The 23,195-nt window shown below is 41.8% G+C and overlaps 1 protein-coding gene across 4 annotated transcripts in view; it reads right to left on the bottom strand.

Annotated features, from left to right (window-relative positions):
- The window catches only part of pum (pumilio), a 63,400-nt gene that overhangs the window by 38,660 nt on the left and 1,545 nt on the right, over positions 1-23,195 (bottom strand). For 3 of the 4 annotated variants that reach the window (XM_069111442.1, XM_069111443.1, XM_069111445.1), the window contains 9 exons: positions 22,710-22,931; positions 22,428-22,556; positions 22,211-22,339; positions 19,778-19,927; positions 11,303-11,435; positions 8,269-8,380; positions 8,090-8,189; positions 7,873-8,003; positions 5,408-5,759 (listed from right to left, as the gene is read on the bottom strand). In XM_069111442.1, the coding sequence (XP_068967543.1) occupies positions 5,408-5,759; positions 7,873-8,003; positions 8,090-8,189; positions 8,269-8,380; positions 11,303-11,435; positions 19,778-19,927; positions 22,211-22,339; positions 22,428-22,556; positions 22,710-22,931 (1,458 nt within the window). The remainder of the gene's footprint in view (positions 1-5,407; positions 5,760-7,872; positions 8,004-8,089; positions 8,190-8,268; positions 8,381-11,302; positions 11,436-19,777; positions 19,928-22,210; positions 22,340-22,427; positions 22,557-22,709; positions 22,932-23,195) is intronic. The other variant, XM_069111444.1, reaches the window with a different exon arrangement.

Below are 23,195 nucleotides of genomic sequence, written 5' to 3'. Positions count from 1 at the left end.
TCGATAATTAGAAAGAATGTGGAAACGCGTTGCATTATCCGAAAGTCGAATCGCGCGCGACTAAAAAACGACTAAACGAAAGATAGAAAAAAGGAAGGGGGAAAAAAATAGTTACACGGTCCATTAAAAAAATTCTGGTAAAAATTGCCGGTCTGGCTGAAAAAAACCTGCAGTGCGGAATAATGAGATAGGAGCGATGAAGTTGAAGTACAGAAAATTTAATGTAATAAGCTGGACAAATCCCTTTGTAGAGCGAAACACGTATGTGAAGGACACGGTGATATTCGCGCGGCTTCCGTGGCTGGCTATGCCAAAGTGAGTCAGCCAGCGTGAAAAATTGAGGAGCACGCGCACGCGGATGAAGGAAGGGAAAAGGAGGAAGGTTTGCTACGTAAGTATGGCCGATTATGTAAGTCCACCAAAAATATCGTCGAATGAGTGACAAGCACTTGGCTTGTTCGCCGATATCGTCAAGCAGTTCGAGGCGCGCTAGCAATTATTTGCAAAACTGTAGCAACGCAATGGTGAAACAACAAAGTCGATTCGTTGGCTAAAAACGAATCTAAACGAGCTATACGAGCTCCGAGCAAAATCGAAACGACCTGACATTTAAAACCTAACTGAGTACAAGCAACGTGCATCGTTTGGCCGTAGCTACGCATAAAATTCGAACGTTTGATGGAAGCAGGCAGAAAGAGAAAGAAAGAGAGAAGAAACCCGTTCTGCTCGCGAAGAATTTCGGGCTCCAAACAATCGTATCGACTTCTTCAGCACCAGCAACAGCAGCCAGCCACAGCGGAGAGAGGTATAGCTCGGGAGCAACAATAGCCGGTCGTGGATAGGGTGGCTCTCGCGTGCATATTTGTCAGTTCGTCAAAGGAACTGTAAAGCGTTTAAAACGGAAACGTTGGCTAGCTGAAAAGTTGGAAAACGGAGCTGCTGCGGAACTCGATATTCCACAACAAAGAAGGCCACTGGGAATAGGACAGTGGCTTGGAATTTCTGACCGGAACTGCAACGACGGCGAGGAACGTCGTGCTTACCCCTGAAGAGTGTAGCCTTCGGGCGATGATACAGATTTTCATCGGAGGAAGTCATTGCACTTTATGCTGAATGGGCACCGAGTCAACAACCCAATGCCTGTCTACGTGCTTGCGTGTATATATGTGTGTACACACCTTTAAAGGGTTTCTCCCGCTCTCACCCCCCTTGCCCTCTCTCCATTCTCGTGCTCCTCTTCCTGCTTTTCGCGTGATCACAAGAAGAGCACTGTATGTATAGCCAAAGATGAGCTAAAACGAAGGAAAGAGAGGAGAAAATGCCAGCGAATCTAGGAGAGCGAGAAGGGGAGGGGGCGCCTCTGAACAAGTTGAAGAGGGAAAAACGAGAATGCCGTGGAGTGCTCGGTTACAAGAAAAGGAAGAAGCGAAGAACGTGCAGAATGGAGAAACAGAGAGCGAGAGGCAAGGGAAGCAAACTGCAGAGAGAAGGGGAGAAAGGAGACGAGGTCTGGGAATCGCTTCATGCACTGACGAGCACGAGCCTTCGCGTAATAACGCGATCAGAGGGCAGCCGTGTCTCATGCGTGCACGCACTTCTCTCGTACCATCGCACACGCTTTCTCGTGCTCCGAAGGCAAGCACGCGTGCATAAACGCTGGCGTAATACGCTCACGAGCTGCACGAGCGTTCTATTTTTATGTGTGTTACGTCGTGAAAAACCATAGGCTACAACGTGGTGGAAATATTCGCGAGACGCGACGAAGAAAGGGACAAAAACGGAAAAACAACGGTGAAGTGGCGGGACAGCGACCGTGTCGCCGAATATTCGGTAAGAGGGTGTCATTGGGGGGTGGGTGGCACGTGTATCTGAACTCGCGACGTCCGATGGAAATCGCTGAAACGCAACCACCGCACGCCAGACGAACGGCGCGCAGCGTGTTAATTAATACGACAACCACTGACGGAATCCGGTTTGACGTATAATGCGGCACTAATTGCGGAAGGGAAAATGGGAAAGGGAAGAGGAAGGGGGGAGCAAAAGAAGGAAAGAAAAAAATTATAACGAATTCGTTGGCGAAACACAAGTCGCGTCGCGAGTTTGCAATTTTTTTCTCTCCTCCTCGGCGACCGCGTACACCGCGCTCGATGCATGCTTTGTGCGACATTTCGCGTTTTCATCGAGGCATGCGGAAACGAAAAGGTAGAACGAACGTGCAAGGAAGAAAGAGATTACAGGAGCCATGGCAGTCAAGCTGCACCTGTGCATACGCGCTTCGTTCGTCACGTGGAAAATACAGCGCTATGGCCCCTACCCTGGGAACAATGCTGCCTACGATGGGTACTATTTCCCGTAGGAGAGGAGAGGGGACGCGAGCTCGCGCGCACGCCACGCACGGAGAGACATATCAAGAGAGAAAGAGAGATGGGGATATGAGGGGGGTGGAAAACGAGTTGGACGACCCGAGGTCTTGTACACCGCATTTTCTCCCCTTTCATTTGTGATTTCCTCTTTTCCAAGCAGAATTGTATATTCATGTGCCTAGCTATGCGATACGCCGCATATATTCTTATTTGTCTTGTCACACAGACACTAGTGTGAATCGCACAAAAAATTTCCGAGTAATTCGTTAATCCAAATTTCTTATTGAAACGCTTACGCTTTCGAATGGCAACGCTTCTCTGCGTCCGTACGCTCAGAGGAACCGCGGGCATTTCGTACAAAGAGAAACTTGCTATCCGTCACGTCCACGGCATGGAATTATTGATTTTCTTACAAAAATCCTATCTTTAAAAGCGACGTTTCACGTTTTAATCCAGCACGCCGTCAAAGCTTTCAGCTTAGCGTAGTCCTGTTCGAAAGAAGAGCGGGAATATACCGCGACCGGACTAGCTACTACGCTCTAGGATAGGAAGAACGGTTCGCTGTAAACACATAAGAATATGGAACATAGACCAGGCTACGTAGATTCATACTTGAAACGAGACGTCGACGAGAACGGAATACACATCGATGTCCTCAACTTCCGGTCCCCCGATCTAATTTCGATACCTTCGAATCGATCTCGACTTCGATGATTGCGTCCACGGAGTAAATTAAATGTTACACATCTCCAATTACATTGCCGAGATTACAATTGACCAGAAAGGATACTCTGTCGGATATGTACATACGTATATTTATAGGTAATAACGTAGCGTGTTATAATCGCCTCGATATCGAGCGCAAAGTTGCAATAAAGATGAAAAGCACTGGCAGCCACGTAACACAAAATTGCTGGATGACGGTCGAAGTATGAAGAAGGTTTCATAACGAAAGGCATTTTGATGCATTCGCCGATATAACGTTCGGACATGCAGTGTAACGTGCATAAACATGAATATGTGCTAGGATGGCTATATAACGTCTGTTCTATTTTCTGAATAGGATTCGAAGTAGATGTCGAGAACTTGTCACTCTGTGATTTATACATTTGTCCCTGCCGGAGGACGAGATCGTTCTCCATTCCCCTTCTACGTGTCTCTTAAGCTGTCAGGTCATACCGAGTTCCAATACGAAAGGAGGGGGGGGAGAGACGCTTTTTCGCTAAGCAAAATAGAGAGAAGAAAAGGAAAAAAAAAAGAGAAAAGGTAGCTACATATGTCCTACGAGGCTACATTCTCAAGGATAAAACTAACCAAGGTTGCCGAGAGTGGAAAGATTCGATCATTGGTCGCATCTCGAAGCCAAGTTTGCGGCAGGATGCTCCAAGCGTGTCTAGTTAACTTATTGGAGCGGAACTTATCTTCAAAATTATGCAAACTATGATCGTATCTTGATGTTTATAACGAAACACTTCAATAAATTATTTGAATGACGGGATAAGTGGATTATAAGACAAGTATTGACGTCAAAAATATGTGAAAGAAACAAACGGTCAGTAACGATAACGGCCCTGCAAGTGAGCTCCCGACAATGACGCAAGCTTGAAAAGTGACACGTCTATTTTTTCTGCTGGCCACGCTCTAAAAAAAGAGAACGAACAACACTTGGAATTTCAAAGGTTTCCCGTATCGTTGAATTGCTTTTAAACTCGCTTTTACAGTGCCATCTGATCTTGTACGAAAAGGAATTCGTCAACTAAATCAAAAGTCGTAAACGTGGAAAGTTTGCCAAGTCTGATCAGCGGCGAAATAAACGTCCAATGTATGTTTTATACTTTGATTTGTAATTACGACGGTTACATCAAGTGCTATCGTAATTTACGATACGCCTTTCTATAATTAACATTAGCTAAGAAAATCGGTACGCGGTTAACAATGCATCGATGATTTCGTGAAAATTCTAGTAAATCATGCAAACTATTCCGCCTATTCTATTGTTGCTCGCTTGTACCTTCACCCCTCGACAGGCATGCTCGTTCGAATGAAACGCGACTTCAAAAGCGAAGGAAGTCCGTCGAGAACCCGTACAAGAGGGTTGCTCGGTGGTTGGACCGCTCGTTAGTATCAGCTGCTTGCTGCTTAAAAATAACCTCTTCCTAGTCGCCAGTACAATCGCTAAATTAACGCCAGCAGCGACGCGACGCCCTTCGCGTGGAAAACCATCGACAGACTTTAAATACTCTGCGCCGTTCTAGAACTATTATGGATTCCTCGAGTCCTAGACTAATCAGACCGTACTCTACTGCACCAAACAGAATTCAACGTAACGTTAACAAAAAAGGATGGCGTTTATGGAATCACGTACAAACCTACGGTATGATCCACAGGCAGGTTTGCTGACTAATTATGATATTACGACAATCTGAATACTTTCCCAGATTCACGACGGACATAAGAGAGGGCATCGAGTTCAAGCTTGCCCAAAAGTCAAATATTTTCTTTCATTGCGAAACGTCTCGTCGAAATGTTTAAATTAGATGGCAACGGAAGTGTATAAAGTGTACCGATAGCCGTCGCAATCAGTTAATGCACGAGCTTCGTCGAGCTACTTGATCAAGCAGCCTTTGATAATAATCAACAACCTTACGATGCACGTCTATGTAGGACGTTTAAACTGGTACGATTGCTTTCACAATTTACGAGTACGTTTGTGATTTATTAATCGTTACGCAAAAATATACTCCGAGCTAACACGAAACTGGGACAACCTTTTGATACTCCGTTAGAATCATCCTTAACCGGCTCCAAAAACAACAATCAGCCGTATAGATAGGTGAACTTATATAGCCGTTCAAGTAAATTTTCGCTTGCGCGATGAAATCTTAGAGACGAGATATGTAGTCTTGCTCGCTCGTTACTCCTCGTATCTCACGCATACCATCTTATATCGTCTTAAAAGGCGTATTCCACCGAGAGAAAAAAATCTTTTTCTCCGACTTCGTCCCGTGGAATCAAAGAGGGAAAACAATAAGGTCGAGACTTACCTGAACATCAAAGTGAGTGGTGGTGTCTTGCGCCTGTGGGGGCCCCTGTTGCTGCTGTTGTTGTTGCGAAGGTGGCGGACCCTGTGGGGGTGGAGGAGCCTGTGCACCAAAGAGTTGCGCCGCATGCGAGTGCGGGTGCTGAAGATGATGCGTCGGTGGTGCTTGATGATGTTGCAAATGATGCGGTGGAGCCGCTGCAAAGGCGGCCATGAAATGTTCTTCGCTTCCAACCACATCGACACCGGGTTTCAATAACACGACTCCACCACCTCCAGCACTCACAAGAGTCGTTGCTGCGTTCTTCTGAAATTCCTCTTCGCCTGGAGAAGGTTGCCGACTCCCGGGTGTACGACTGCAAATAAAAGACGAAAAACGGCATTAAGCGGTCGTTCTTCCAACGAAAGGGAATCCCTTCATTCATGTAGCGGATAACATTTGAAAACAACGATAACGATTGTTACGTATAAATAGTAATCAGCTTTTCAATAACCAGCATCCGTAATATTATCACAATTAACCGTAACTGCACTTTAACTTACGAGAGACGGGAACAAGCAAAGACGAGCAGATTATGCAACCGTCTTGGGGGTCGCGGAATCAAATACTTTTCATCTCTTTACTCTCTATTTCATGCATTTCACTGATTCGTTCTGATTGAAGGCAGCCTACGGTACGTTCCAGAATACAATGCGTTCAACACATGATATACGGAAATATAAACCGTTTTGCTAGATACACTTATGAAAATAAAAGAAGCGTGAATCATTCGCGAATCAACGTGTACTGTAACATCCATGAAAAAATGTACAGCTTGATATTTATGCGTATCTATGCCTCATCAACAAGGCCAGTTGTTTTCCTTTCATGGAAAAATATCTTAATTAACGAAAGCAAACAACGATTAGCGAGAAATGAATTTCAATTTTCGTTATGCATTTGATGATTTAAATTTGAATTTCTATTACGAATTTGCAAAGTTAATTTGTATTATACTCAAGATTTCTTAAATTTCTTTAAAAAACTACCTCTGATTATAATGGCAAGGAAACCGTTGCACAGTGGTATTACTACACTGTTGTTATTATTCCCTATATAAAGAAAGTGACGCAGCTTTCGTTGGCCATTATAACACTACAATCGTAAATGTCACGAACCTGATTCTACGTGACGTGGGTATACAATTCTTAGGGCTACAAGAATTGTATTTTACATATTGTGATAACAATCTATTAGCAATACAACTCGCGCGCTTGAACTTGTACGCGTATATAATTGTGTACAACTATCTTAAAAATAATTACAGTGCGTTAGAAATAAATGGATAATAAAAAAAAAAAAAGCAACTAGAAAATTGCAATTAGTTTCCTCTGAAATCAACTTGTTTCACATTTCTCTAATACCAACGAATAATCAGGTATAAAATTAACGATAAAAAAGAACATTAAACATCGAGCTATCTTAACTTCTATGCCTTTGACGAATATTTGTCGTTAACGTTATCAAATTCCAAGTCGATACCTTGAATAATGTCTAAAAAATCTTTACAAACTTGTCTAGCAAGATTCTACGAATGCACGATTAGCAGTGCAGTATAACGGTACAATCTGTATAAAGACACGCATAATATAATTTAATGTTCATGTTCAGGGACCTGTACCTTTGATCTTATAAAAAGGGGAAATTCGATGCTTAGACTGTGACGGTCAACAAAATGAACAAACATCATTACCATAATGAAATTTTTAAGTAACAACGGCAACGCTACTATGTAAGTTCCGTTCTTTCTTTCTGCTTTATTTGCCACGTTTCTTAATCCAATTGATCTCAATGTTCGATTTTCACTAATATAGAACGAAGAATGATGACCGAGTAAGACATTTGCACGATAATTCACATAGTTCTTTAAATATACAATAAAATTTACTATCCTTTTTAATTATTAAAAAATACAAATTTTTTGAATAAACGAATTAAGAATGTTATCGTCATTTAACAAAGAAAAGAAACCACAGTGATACAGTATAAACAGCACGGAGAGTGTCGGTAATATCGAGTAGATGAGGTACAAGCGGAGCACTAGATGGCGTACAATGATGGTGCAACAAACACCGGAGAGGCAAACTTATGATGTCATCGTCCGCCGAGTAGGTAGAACATGCACGCCCTTGACAGTTGCCACTTTTACGTTCCTCGATCGTGCTCCTCACAGCAATAGTAATTGTTCACGAACAGCATATGACACATTTACTGTCGTTCAATTGAAAGCAATTATTTATAGCTACGCAAGAATAGCAACGCGTTTTTCTCCTAACTTATTTACGCAAACTGAATGTACCGCAGATTGCGCCTAATAAATACCTTCATTTTTTCATATTCTCTTAATACAATTATCTTTGCATCTTTTTATAATACTTTTTATACGATATAATAATTGATATTGCTCAAAATTAAATCTCGATACTCACTTAAATCCTTTATCGTCATCGAGACCATTTTGAGATGTTAATCCGTTGTTTTGTGGACCTGTGTCATCTTTAGAACTGTCAAAAGGACTTGCCGAGCCCTTCTCTTTTTCTTTCTTGTCTGCATCGGTGTTCTACACGAGGAAACAAAAATATCTTTTAATAAAATTGTAAAATTTGTTTTGGTCTGCTCGATATTTTATTTCGTCTATATGCTTACCAATCTCAGAGAAACCATTCTGGGTTCCAAATCTTTAGGTGTTGTAGGGCTCGACCCAAGAACGTATTCGACCATTTTAACCCCCAGACCACCCGTTTCACTGCAAAACAAAACAATTCGATGACTCAAGGAACAACAAACTTGTCCCATTCCTTTAAATACTTAAATCATACGCTAACCTGCTTCTGGGGCTAAGGACCGTCCCAACTTCTGATGTTTGATGATGATAACCAGTCCCGACACCCACACGCCTACCTGTGCCCATGGAGATCGGTTGTGAGACGGCATGGTCTGAAATTAAAAATGCCATTAATCACGATGCCATGCTGACGTATATTTCAATCAAACACCCATCCCCATCGAAAAATTACAATCAACGCTCGCGTGTAAGACAGATATCCGATAATCCGTTATCCTTTAATCCCAACCAACGATTCCATCACATTACATCATAAAAGCTCTTTAATTTGAAGCTATTTAACCATTAAATATTGAAAGAAGGCCAGCTTTTTTACGTGAATAAAATTCGACGATTCTAAAAGGGAATGTTAACAATGTCCCGAAACCGTATCGTGTTCGTGTCGTATCAACCAGTAATCGATAAAAGGCGTGGAGCGAGAAACCCGCAAAGGTGTAACGGAAATTCTATCATAAAAATCCTTAACAGTTTGCCACAGTATCGTTGGCTTTCCCGCGAGACCATTTTATTCAAAGGGTTTCAACGATGATTGAAAAGGAAAAAAAAGAAGATCGGCTTCGTACATTGTGAGAAGAAAACGTTCGCTAGGATTCTAGGGTACTATATGAATTTTACGATTCCATATGACGCAATTTCGTCGGGTCCAGGTGGATATAGGGGGTTGGTGTGCCGGCGCTCAGGGTGGATCAGTAGGTACGACCCTGGGCATTGGGACGTTGCTCCCACCGCCGCTGATGCCGGGCGTCTGTCGCCATGGCAACAGCCGCGTTGCACCCATCGAGGTGACGCACACATGCAAACTCGGCCCGCGTGCACATGGAAGCCGGTACATGCCGTCGCGAGAATCAGGTGTTTCGTGCATACACTGCACACACAACATCGCCGCCACGGTACCATCGCCCTCGCGCAACAACCCCGTACGACTTAAGGCTCCGTTTAAAAAGAAAGAACCTCGCGCAACCTTTCCAACGCACAACCTCTTTCCGTTTCTCTTTCTCGTTCTCTACTCCTTGCTTTCCCTACACCAATTACCGCGGTAATCCGTTTAATTAACGAGAAATTCTGATGATTTTCAGCGACACGAAACGACCAAGGAATAACCAGGAAGAAATCGAAATATCAACCACGGGAGGGAAGATGGACTCGTCTGGATTAGATGGTAACAAGAAGTTTAAAACGGTTCCCGAGGTGAAGAGATAGAGAAGTTTGTACACGGACTCGAAAATACCAGAAGCTTGGCTGGTATCGATTGATCGCACAAGCAAGGGGAAAGAGAGAGAGAGAGACAGGCAGACAGACAGACAGAGGAAGAAGACTTTGTGGATTTCCTTGGTTTTCGTAAAAGCAAACAATTGGAAGAGATCTGTTTTGGTAGAGTATCGATTATTGACATTCCGCTCGAAGCTGCGGAGACACAAGTATTTCTACTTTCGCATCTATATATTGTTCTTTCGGTGCTGTACCAATCAATAAGCGTGCACGACGTAAAACACACGGTATCGCTCGCATCTCGTTGTACTCTCCTCCCCCATAGACGATGAGTCTCTGACGTTCGTCTTTATTCGTTTTCGTTTGACTTTTTTATATAATTCGCTCTTCTCTCTAATTTTACCGGGCCTGAAATACGTATCAGACGTTCAGGGAATTCTACGTCAACCGACAAGGACCTTCGACGATCGTTGACTCGCTACGCATTTTATACCAATACGAAGAGCATACGGCGTTAATCGGAATCAGCTCATTAGCTCGTTGTTTTGTACACGTCGTAGCTCTGTTCGCCTTGTAAATAATAAAGTCCATTTACATAATGCGAATATATTAAAAACCGAATTTACACTGAACGAAATGAACTTTGTAGAAATGCTTCGCCTCTTTTACATCTATCTTTTTACAAACAAAAAGATTCTAATATCGAAGTCGCTAATAGCAAAGGTAAAGAAGCCAGTTGAACGACGTCGTTGCTTCTATTTTAACCGCGATTAGAGAGAAGCCAATACTCGAATACCTGGACTAATAAGCTCAATATCCTCTAAATTGCTATCAATATATGTACATACTTCGAGAAACCGATATTCAGGCATGAAGGATCGAGATCCGTAGATATGTATAAGTCCGTATATTTTACGTTCGAAACTTTTGCAAAAAAAGAAAGGAAACGAAGATAAAAATGTTCTACAAATCATAGCAAATATTCTTTATCGCGATAATTTTCTCAAACAAGCATAAAACGCAGTAGGTCATGTTCCTTCGGTTGACTGACTCACGCAACGCGATCTCGTTCCTTTCTCAACGACACGCGGCTTTCTTTTTCGAGAAGAAATTAGCGCGTGCAGTGCAACCGATTTACCCTTAGAGATTATGTAACGATCAGCCACGAGTAGTGTCGACCGAATCCATATCGATCAAAGCTCGCGCGCTTAAATTTCGTGTCTGGAGAGGAACACGTCACGGAGACCAGCATATTTCGAGGGATTTAAAGGACTTCGACGAGGCATCATCGGCCGGAACGCATGAACGCGGCCGAGATTAAAGTCTGCCTTTATATATGGCCCGGCTGGGTCAAGCTAGGTAACCGTTCAAACTCTGACTGAACGAAAGCTGCAGATAGCCTGGGTATTAATGGACGACAATTAATAAACACGATAAAGGGTCATCTGAGATTTTCAAAACGCGTATAGAATAGATAAGCCACGGAATACAGTGGACCTACAAAGTGGTCAAGCGTTAATGCCTGCCATCCATGAATTATCGATTCCGATTAACCCCGTTCATGGATTATCCCCATCTCGAAACCCTATTCCAAATATTCTCAGCCCTATTGTCATTGATACGTGTCAGTACGCTCGATAGCACGCCGGCAGTGTGTACTCGCTGCGGTTAGTCAATGGAGCCGAACGTTTCCGCATGTGTTTCATTGAAAGTAATAGGAAGCAACATGACTGTGAAACACATAAATACCAACAAATATGCATTACGCTATTCTCTGAATTTTAAAAGTCCGAAGGTAATCATACCTGAGGTGCTCCAGGTAGAATCTCGCCACATCTGGTGGTCGCCCAAGTGAAGTATCCCACCGCCTTTTACACCCCCTTCGTCCTTGGAGCCGCCCTCGTCCACGCCCCAAAGCTTTTTTGCCGAGGGAGCGATCTGAAACAATATCAGAAAACGGGTCGTAAGTACACGGGGTCAGTGAACACATTTTCAAACTCGGCGCGTGCTGACACGAAACTCCCAAGAGCTCGCGCCGCCTCGTGCAACGAAAGATACAAATGCGAACGATCGTATTAATTACACTAACCAACTACAGAGACTAGCTTAAAATTAGCGTATCTACCGTGTACAGAGTCGATCATCAGAACTTGATATCCCTTGTATACATGCATCCTTTCTTAATGAAATAAGAATCTGGCAAATACCTTTTGTGCCAGCAGACCAGTTTGCTTCTATAGCTTCCCCTTTTTTCATAAACTTTAAAACTTTCATTTTTCGTTACACAACGTGTACCACTCGTAAGAGATACGAAGAAAAGTGTGTACAGTGTCAATGGTCGAAATGTGACTTGGTTCTCTATCGGCAGTCGCAAATATTGACATCGTTCTTTCTCTCGAGCGGCAAGTTGGTTCGGGATCGCAAAGTTTGGCGCGAAAAGATAATCTCGACGGAGGAATGGAAAAGACTCGAATCGAAAACGGAGGTGAGTCGTTACGTTCCATCGTGACCTGAACTCTGCTGCACTGTTCCCGACCTCACCTAACTAGAGGTCAGTGACGTAACCACGAGAAGCGGTGGGGATGGAGGGAACCATCGTCCGCAGATTGCGGGATCCTAGATGCAGGTATACTGCACGTGCGATGGTGACAGTGCAGCTCAAGAGTGCGGGCGTCTCGATGCATTTTCGTCCGCATCGTCACTCACGCCCGGTCCGTGGATCGTTAAACGAAAGTACCAAAAGGGAAGGGATGGGTTTCGATTCACTCGAAGCTACCCCGTTTCTTCTTTCAAGTCGCTTCTTTTCATCAAGTACTATTCATCGTGAAACGTCAACGACTCGATTCCCCGGAATCTCTATAAGCGTTTCAATCGAACGTTCCTCTCGGTAAATTAGCTCATTAAGTAGCATATAGTTATCGTTTCACCTTTATCGCTAACGTATATGAGCCACTCAAAATCCCAGCTGATTAACTCCACTTTTTAAAAAAATCTTATTTTTAACTCTACAACATACGACTCGTATTTAACCTTCAAAGCAAATGATTACCATTGATAAAGTCGATCAGTGTGCTTTCTGTATGACTTCTGTAATACGAGTATTGATTGATCATTTAAAACAAAGAAATCGAAGTAAAATCAGCTGATTTTACGAGCGCGACGGCAGACTTTATAAGTTTGGCGAATTGGTAGCTTGGTGAATTCGATTGCCGTGTGCGTGGTATGTATGTAGTTCATAAAACGATACCGAGGAATCGAGCGTGTACACGCAACGCGTGGTATCGTAACGTTACCGCATCGACGCGACGGCGCTTCTGTGCAAACATTTCACACTTGCTGGGACAAATCGCGCGTTGTAGCAGATTATTTAATCGGTACGCGGACAAGACACGTTGCGAGACCTTCGATGAATCAATATGATTCATCGACGAGACGCTTAAAAGTAAAAAAAAGAGAAAAAGAAAAAGTACCGTGGGAGTACGAGGGATTCGAAATTTCACGCGTTTCCACGACGAAGACACACGCGATATTTATATTTTATTGATCAAGCAAACGATACCAGGTACAATAGCATCGTGCGTCATTCACCGAGTGGGTATAACAGTTCGAATACATAAACCACGAAATATCAAACGACGTTGTTTATCGTCTACGGTGCATCTGTAAGCGCATTAATTATATCTCGTGTCGAGACATGCTAGCGTGTGTCCTTTACAACGAATTAATCGTTATCAATTCTACGCGTGTATCGCTTTGCATGCAAGTCGTAAAAAACCACCGATAAAGAAACGTTTGATCACGTCACACGAACGAAATATATCTACGTGAGAGCTTAGAGGTCTAACATGAAATTCTAAGGCCTGATTCCTGGCGAAACGCGTGCGTCTTTTCACCTAGTTCGACAAATCGGCGGATAAAAGGGAACAGAAGAAAAAATCGAACGGGTTGTACTAGTTTAGAAACCGGTTAGAAATCCCACGGGAGAAAACGTCGATCGAAGGAGCGCACGAAGCTGATGATTCGCGCGTATCAAGTTGGAAAGCGAATCTTCGTTTGCATCATCTTACGGCACATTTTTTTCCAACCTGTATTTCGTGCCGTTCCACCGGGTCATGGTTTTACTCTCTTTCTCTGTCTCTTTTGTAATACAGCAGTGCTGCTGTTACTGTTTTTGACCACAACGTAGTAGTGAAAATATCCTTCGAAAGGACTGGGCGAGCAACATTCTCCGTTTGTGCGCATCGATGACGTTCGAATGACTTTCCAGATTGCGCGGCACGTACCCGTCATGCGATACACGAACTCTACGTAAAGGCAATGAGAAGCAAAGTTTGAAAATGATTGAAAGACTTTGGACTATTGTCACGCTACACGTTACGATTTTTAATTCTGTTTCATTCTATATCCGAGGATTTATATACCAGGAAGATGTGCTCGAGCCAGCTGGGTACGTCGGTGATTCCCATCGTTCTTCACTGTTCCGGCGACTTCGTTGTATTATAACAATCACGACGAAGTTCTCTTTTACGCACACAAATGGGATGCGAATCGGAGCTACAGAGTGGAACGAAGGATACGTCTAAAGGTTTGGTAAGGTAAGGGTAAGGGTAAGGGTAAGGCTCGGTCAACCGGGGGCGATACGCCGTGAGTATCGACCGCGTCGCCGGCCGGCAGAGACGCTTTTGCACGTTAAGCACGACTACAGGGAGAAAGGGACGAGAAGAGGTCGAGAAGCGAATGAACGGGCAAGAGAAAACCCATCGCAAATTTTCTCGTACCACCACCGAGAAACTTCCAAGAGGGAGGCTTGTCGATTCTCCACGCCATGATTCCCTACATTACGATTCCTGTGTACCGCAAGTCTATTAGCTTGTAAACGAACAAGTATAAACACGATTCGGAATAGAAAACAAACAAGAGAAAATGATAATTCCCGTTGATTCCGTTCGTTCGTTAGCAGAACGAAAACGGTAGCATTCCGTCCCCTGAAACCGGTCAGCGAAAACTTTTGCACATTCAGCGAAGACTGAGAAGAGTGGAACAAGAAGGGATAAAGGAGGAAAAAAGAGAAGGTAAAACGACGTGCCGCAGTCGTCATCTTTCGTACGCTAGACGAGGACAATATCGTTCTACCCATTCGAACCGGCCAGCAGCAGCAGAAGCAGAAGCTCTTTTGCACGTTGGCCGCAACCTCGTTGGAGGGAGAATTGCGAGGAGACGAAAAACGAGGGTGAACGAGCGAGAGAACAAGTCGAAGGGATATCGGACGAAAGAGTACAAAAGGAAACAGAGAATGAGACGAGACGAAAGAATACTGGATCTCTCTTTCATTGAACAAAGCCAACGATAGTTCGCTATACCCCTAAGCTATACCCCACCATACGTCGACGGAGCTAACCCCCTCCACGCGGGCCGCCACTCCAACTTCTCTCCCTACTCACCCCGCACACCCACGAGGTTCTCCCACCAGTGGAACGGCAGCGTGGATGTCGTCGCTAAACTGCCACGGGGCCACCGACCCCTCCCCAGGCCCCTCGGCCTCGGGTCACGGCCACTGTCCTCGCGGAGAATCAGCAGCACGAGGGAGGCGAACCCTGTTGTTCTCTCTCTTTCTTCATCTCTCCCTCGACCTCCTCACTCTACCCCTTTTCGACTCTTTCTCCAATTGTGCGTGTGCGTGCGCCTGCGTGAGCCAAATGCGTGCGCAGTAGACACGAAACAGAGAAGAACGCGCGATGGGGGTGGTTTTTGCATTTTGTTGTCCCGGTTTGATTTTTAATTAAAAAGAAATCGGCGCGGATCGGGCATTTCATAGCTAACGCTATCGCTATCGGTTTACCGATGTAGTAACCCGAGCAACATTCTCGTTCGTGTAAGAAAGCATAGTACGATGGTTTAGCTTGTAGAAATTTTAGACAAATGGTCGCGATACGTAATCCTGGAGAACAAAATACGCAAATCGATGTGTTTCGAAACGATGCGACACGAGCTACCACAGTCGTGGTCGCGCGAAGGAGACGTTTACAAATAAATTTCTTCTTCTTTGTGTACTACACACTGCTGTTCCCGATGACGAATCTGCAAGCGTAACCGATGCGTTTAGGTTCAACGACATGCGCGTCACGTCACTACAAGTCACGACGCGATACGTCACTTTACGGCATAAACGAGGGAATACTATCCGACGAGGTAACCGCCACGTTCGTAGAAGAAACACTACAAAATTTTGTACCCAATGCTGGTCAAATTGAACTGCTCCCTCCGCCCCGTTTTACGTATAAATTTCCACGATACGATTCTACACAGTCCGAGTTGTTCACCCCTAACGGTCGAAGGGAGCTGGGAAAGCTCGATCGACTTTTATCCGGATAAATTTCCAGAGGAGAAAATCGTTCGAGTTCGTGGACGAAGATTTCATGAAGATCTATTTTTGAGCCACGCTTTAAGTTCTACAAAGTGAAAGTACAAAATTAGAGAAACTGATTATACGATACGAGACGATTATACCAGCTATTAATATGATAATTCGCATACTATATACATATATAACATCTGAATTTAAATCACTCTGAAAGTATGTAAAAGATTATGCAATTTATTTATGTATACGATAGGAAGTTTATAAAACTGGTATCCAATGTTCTAAGAATGGAAGTACAAGCAACATACGAATTATCCCGAATTTGAATAGGAAAGAACAAAAATATCATTGAAATTGAAACGATCAGTACATGCAATCCTGTTTTTTTATCCACTCGCTTCGAATCAGCGACAACTATCGATTATCGATGACGCTTTGCGTAATTTCACAGACATATAAGCCGATGTCAATAAACATTTCCCTCGACGGCTTTCCCTTATCGTCAAAAAGTCTCATATTGCCATTTCAGGAAAACAGATTATCCACTGCTTAATAACTCCTTTGCATAGCATTGCAGAACATTTCTTTCGAGGCTGACGTCACTTAAGAAACCGGAAACTGGTTTCACTCTTCTTTTATCGCGAATAGAATACGATAACGCGCGCGCGTGGGAGTTGTTTCTTACCAGTCCTGTCTTTACCGGTCAGCGTAGTCAACCATAATGTTGGCCATGATTCAAGTCCGAATATTTTGTCGACGGTAGTTTACTTTTTCCGAGAAATCCTGTGTTTCGCGAGAAAATATCGCGTCTAGACGAGACTCTCATGGAGCGCGACTACAAAACGAGGATTTGGATAAAAAGGAAACAGCCTGATAATTTGCCGCCAAAAATAGAGAAGACAATGGAGAACGGTTCTTGTCTCTTGGATAGATTCTGCGTAAGATGTTTACCGTTTCTTTCAAAGGAGAGTTAACGCGTTGCAGAGAAGCACGGATGCAACATAATCGAAGAGCGACACTGATCTTGTGTAACGATTATCGTGGAGAGGCTTGCGAACCGTGGGCGTTAACTGCATAACTATCCATAACCATCTGTTACTGTCGGCCAGAGAGAAGAGAAAGTTCGCTGCAACGAGGTGACAACCTGATATTTTTATGTTGTAACATTATGTGTAATACTTTACAGTGTACACGTCCATAATCCATGTGGATTATAATACCAACTTTCTTCGGGACACCCTACATCAGAAAACGTTTCGCGTGTAATATTTTTACCAGAGATTTGTAAATTCGAATTACACGGATTCTACGTATATGTACCTGCCATCGAAAGTATGGCAATGCGAATGACGAAGCTAATTGAAAACATTTTGTGGCAAGTAAGGTCAAACCTGAACCTCGAACCCACTAGAAGAGATAGAGTGACTCACGCAAATCAATATCACCTCCAGGCATATTTGCCGTTTATATTGGTGCAAGAGAAGCGCGGCATCATGCATCTGGCTCACGGATAAATGTATTTATCCTTTACGATTTTATCAATGCAGTATCGTTAATGCACACGGTTTCGAGGGGAGCTCGTCCGAGTCGGCGTCTCGGTCGGTAAGCCAAATAAAAACATTCGACGCGACTCGAATGAAACGTTCGCGAATGAAATTCGCCGTCAGCGTAAAGAATCGAGTAGAAAGACTGGTAAGGGCATTTTACTACGATATACAATGGAAAATGTACTCTGAAACTATGTAAAGTAATTTTGAATAATTATATTCGTGAATTCTAAAACGAAATGGCTAAATCGTCACGATATTATCAGACCTATATTACCAAACTGTAAACCATGAACGACGAACATCAAAGTGAAAAATTTCCATTGAGTTTTTCGGCACACGCACCATTCACATGTGTCACGACAGTCCAGAGAAGACCCTGACAGTATTTCAATCGATTAGGTGCACCCAAAGGGGGAACCACAAGCAAGGGGAAACATGCAAAACATAAAGCCGTATAAATTTAAATGGCACCGGTCCAAACAACATGGCCCTCGTACAAAAAAAGAATAGCTACGGACAAAATACGGTATTCATAATCTAACACGATGCGAAAGGAACAAACTGATTGATAATCGGACCAAAACGAAGAAATCCTCCGAGAAGACGAAACACGTTTTTAATATTATACAATACAATTCCACCGCGTGAAACATTCTTAGTTCGTGCGAAAGTACATTAACCTAAAACAACGCGAACATTCTCCCGTACCTCCGGTTTGCTCGCTTATGTATAAAAGAAAGACAGAGAGCGCAAGGAAAGAAGAGAAGGAGAGAGAGGAAGGATAGAACTCCGAACTCCGGGCATTTTACTGTAGAGTTCGAGGACATAAACAATGAAGAAATAGTTGAAGGAGCGGAGTGCTGCAAAGATTCAGTTCGGACGTCTAGATACATATTTTTTCTATGGTTGAAACGTGCCGGCAGCGCTCCATGGGTCCAAATTTACAGCTATCGCATTAAGAAACTTTCCCCTCTTCTTCAACGAGTCCTCTTTCCCATCGTCGAGACAGTCCTGAATTATTTAATCATTTTATAACACAACCGTTCGAAACCCATTGTTTTGTCTAGTTCCCATTAAAATAAACACAGCTCGAAAATTTGCCATCCTTTTGTCGTAAAGATACAAGGTAATGCTAATGGTTCGTTGTTATATTACAAGGTTAAGCGAATTCGAAGACCTGATTGGCTGAGTTACTGTAGGATACCTCCATGCGAGAGCACGTTCGTACGACTATCCCTGCTTACGATTCAGATCATTCGTTCTTTTTTACGGTGTTTGATGATAGTTATCAATTTCACTTGTGGATAGTTTCGAAAAATTTTACCTTGATAGTTACGCGTTATCAAGTATGTACTTACGAATGTATACGAATGTATTTCGATCGTAGTAAACAATCTAGGATCGATGCAAAAGAAAGCACCGATGTTGATATAATTTAACGTATTGCAATATACAGAGGTGCTTTCCTAATGATTGCACACCACTTAAACATGATCGTTAATTCGTTCGTTTTCTGCAAAACTATCCATTTAAATAACAATAGCAAGGATGTTTACGAGTTGTAATTATATCAATGATGAATAAAAATTGAATAAAAAGGTTAAAGTCATTCTTTCGTCAAACAAAACATTTTTGACCTACCATGAAACGAAGCTATCAGCTTTTTCGTAAAAAGTTTGAAGTATCCTTGAAAAAGGTATAAAACTTTGTAATATAACAAAGTACTCATTTGTTTATGAACGTTAGTCTGACAATATAAACTTGTCAATGCAATTACTGCATAAGTAACAATGAAAATATAGTTGTACTAATTTTTAACAAAAGAGTGCTTTTTGCAACTATCAGATAACGTAAACACAAAGTATTTTGATAGATATACTACGACGCTACACTATATTTAAATAGAGTAAACAAAAAAATGCATCGTTATTTAATACCATTGATTGAAATATTTTTTTTACCGAAAGAACGATGAACAAAAACAACGCCAACAGGAAAACGAGACACAAGATAAAAATACACCGTTACACACGGTATTCGTTATATTCATTAAGTGTAAGATGAGCAATAAAAAGGTTATAAATAAAATAAAATCGTGATAATACAAAGTTTCCAAATTTGCAAAGGCTTTCTCTGACGAATAATACCCATTTTTAACTAAGTTACGATACATGAGCGGCAACAGTGATTTGTACAACCAAGTCAAGTTCCCCCCTAAAGCTTCATAAACATGGAGGTTTCCATTGTGGAATAAAAGTCTTCGAAACATAACCTACAAATTGGCAATGTTCGGCGACTCGTGTCGCGTGGAGAAGCAAAAATACGAAAAACTTGAAAATAAAAAAGTGTAATTGAACTGAAATAAATACCATGTCGGCCCCCAAATCCTTCATGTCGCAGTAAAGGAAAAGATCCCCCGGTGGTTTCATCCAGTCGCCTGTGCTCGTACCTGCTCCCTGGCCGTACCCTACACCGAAACTCTCCACCGTCTCCAAGGTACCCTCGGCACGGCGCGTCACCTTCGAGAGATTCACCGTTAACCCCGTAGTACACCAACAACGCGAACGAAAAATCGAACACACACTCTTTAACACGCACTATCCGGTAGACGAGGCTATCTTGGAGGAGATTCGTTGAATGTTGAGGATACGTTGTTGAAAAATAAGTGAATCGTACGTCGAACGGCGGCGTCGGGGCGCGGACGCCGATTCAGCCGGCACTGAATACACACCACTCCCGGTTGTTTTCACGTTCGTTTTTCCTCTGTGAACGCGGACAGACCTCTCGTAAACGGAACACACCACACCGCCGCTGAACAATACAAATCGCAGCACCACGAACGGGAGTGTGAGAGAGAAAGAAAAGCGCTCGGCCGCCTGTCAAACAGTTCGACACCTCGGGTGCCTCGATGCTGCCACTGCTACCTATGCTCCTCTCTTCTTCCTCGTCCTCTTCCTCCTCCTCCTCCTCCTCCTCCTCCGCCGCCGCCGTCGCCGCCGCCACCGCCGCCGCCACCTCCTCCACCTCCTTTCTCCTCTCGCGCACTTTGCACACTCACTCCGCGAATACGCGTTTATTTATTTACAGGGGGAGTAAGTCGATTACGTGTTCTTGCCTAAATTCACGTCCGTCTTGACATATCGCAAGACGCGTCGTTATCGGGCGTTGAAACAACGCTCGGCGTCACGATGCTCTTACTTGTCGTCTCTCCTCGAATTTTCGTTAACCGGCCTCTCTCTTCGATAGAGACTGCCCTCTTAACCGAAACAAAGAACGACGCTCGAATGGTATGCCCTCTACCGAGCATTTTGACAGTTACTCTCCGCTTGGCGAAAGATACTGACCAATCATCATCCTTTTTACTTTGCACGACCTCTCACGACGACCGGATGAAAATTTGATTGTGCTTAGTAAATTTACCTGGCCTGACTAAGTATTAACGCCACGAATGAAGGACAATACTATCCCAAACCTAACGTATATACGTTCGCGAATTTTTAAAAACTGTTTTAACACAATGCCAGATGATCTTAACCAGAAGAAATAAATTTTTGTTTGTTATTCGGTTATCACAGATTATTCTCAAAATATATCAAATATATCTAAAGAAAACTAGAAACAACATTTTTCTCTATTTTCTACAAATTTCATCTATGATTAAGATAGAAAGTATAACGATAAAAAAAATCTGCGATGCAATTTACCGTGTATAAAAGCCATTAACGTTAACAAATGCCTGCATTCGCTATAGTTTACAAAAATAAACTTGAACGAGGAAAAAAATAATGAGTAAAGTAGAAATTTAAAAACACGTAAAGGGCAAATTGAAAATTACAGTTTACATCATTATTATAAAGAAATATCTCCTATTTAGAATAAACACGTATTTAAAAATGTAGTAGAATATTTCCTTGGAAATTGTAATGAAAAAATAAATAATATAACGCATACTCTTTTAAAATACAAGTCTGTGTTTCGACTAGTTTCCTACGTAATTAAATGTCGTAGTTTGAATCGCCAAATTTTGGCCCTGACACTGTTTTGTCGAGGAGACCTACGCATCGATTAAACTTTCTATTTAGTCGATTGATAACTACTACCGACAATGTCAATGACATTCTCTAATTAGACAACTAGTAGTACAAGATTTAAACTCCTACTGAATCGAATGCGTTAATTATATCGAAAGATAATAAACAACAACACGAAACTATGAACCAGTAGACGATAATGGTTAATTGTTAAATTATAAAATATTTTTTCATAAAAGAATACCGAAGATATTTTTTTAGATATAGCCCAAATTAGTTTTATGTTTCAAAAGACTCAAAAATCAATCTTTTTTATTAATCTTGATTACGCGACATGGAAATTAAACTTAAATATTATTGATATAGTAAATTTTGAGAAAGTTATGATAAAAACGCCTAAAATTTCTTGATTGATATGATATATATGACAGCATCATTGACATTAAAATTTTGGTATATCACGGTCAAAACTGTATGCATTTCAATATTAAGCCAAATATATAACGGAAAAATAGTGGTCAATAGTACGGACGAGGAAAGAGATACGTATTTCAATGCATTGTTTCTTGGATACAGACATATCTTCATTACAAAGTTGATCACATTTCCATTGATAAATATATATATATATATATATATACACACACACACACACACAAATAGACATTCTATTCAATGACACTAATTTAAAACATTGAATAAACATATCTCAAATATCCCATCTCTAATTCTAATATATTCTAAAGCTATTGAAATGATAATTATGCTTACCTGGCCATTTCTGAATTGCTGTTGTTGTTGTTGTTGTTGCTGCTGTTGATGATGAAAGAGGGCAACTTGTTGCTGTGCTGTCATTTGATTATTAAGGTAAACTAAATGTTCTGTTCCTGGTGCTCCACTCTGCACAACAATAAAAAATGCAAATATTAGTACAAGATTATAGAATATTTTTTTTATTAATCTTGATATTAAGTAATATACAACTTACTTTAAGTTGCATTGGATGGATTTCATAAGGTAAATGAACATTGTTCATAGTTTGCAGACCCAATTGTTGTGGTTGATTCTGTTGTGGTACACTCAGTTTAGTAATGGGATATTTCCATTTTTCTGGATTCTATAAATCATTTAAATTTGCAATCAAATGAAAGCAACAGATATGCTACTTATCTATAGTACTTTTGGAGTATCAAAGCATAAGTCTACAAATTTCTTTTCTCTCCTACAATAGACCATCTAATATATCTTGAAAAATATTTTGTACGCTTACATTATCAATAATAGCATCATCTGCAAGGGCCCAAGCACGTGGTGCCTGTTTTGTTTGGAAAGCTGAAGACTGGGCATTAAATTCTGCTTCCGTAGGTCGTTGAAATACGTAACCCACCATGGCATCATCTTGAGTTCTATTCACACCAATTTGATGTGTTTGACCAGGTTGTATACGCATACTATCACCACCAGCCATTACTTGCCCACATTGTTCTGTATCCTATTAATAAACAATTATTTCATTACTTCAAATTTTCTTTATTACTCTCATAGATAATTTATAGTTATATTAAATGAATAATAACTTTTGCAGATAAAATCCAAGTTTAAATCGGTATATTTGAATTGATACAAACTTAAGATGTATAAATCAATACATTATTTTGGAGTACATAATACTAAAAAAAATTACAATTACTGAAAATTGTTTACTAGGTAATTGTTTACTAGTGTACATACAAAGAAGGATTATCATATCAAATTT

This window comes from Bombus flavifrons, chromosome 4 (genome assembly GCF_040668555.2).
Source record: "Bombus flavifrons isolate JBK064 chromosome 4, iyBomFlav1_principal, whole genome shotgun sequence".
In the NCBI taxonomy this organism is placed as follows: domain Eukaryota; kingdom Metazoa; phylum Arthropoda; class Insecta; order Hymenoptera; family Apidae; genus Bombus; species Bombus flavifrons.
This window is presented reverse-complemented; position numbering and strand designations above follow the sequence as displayed.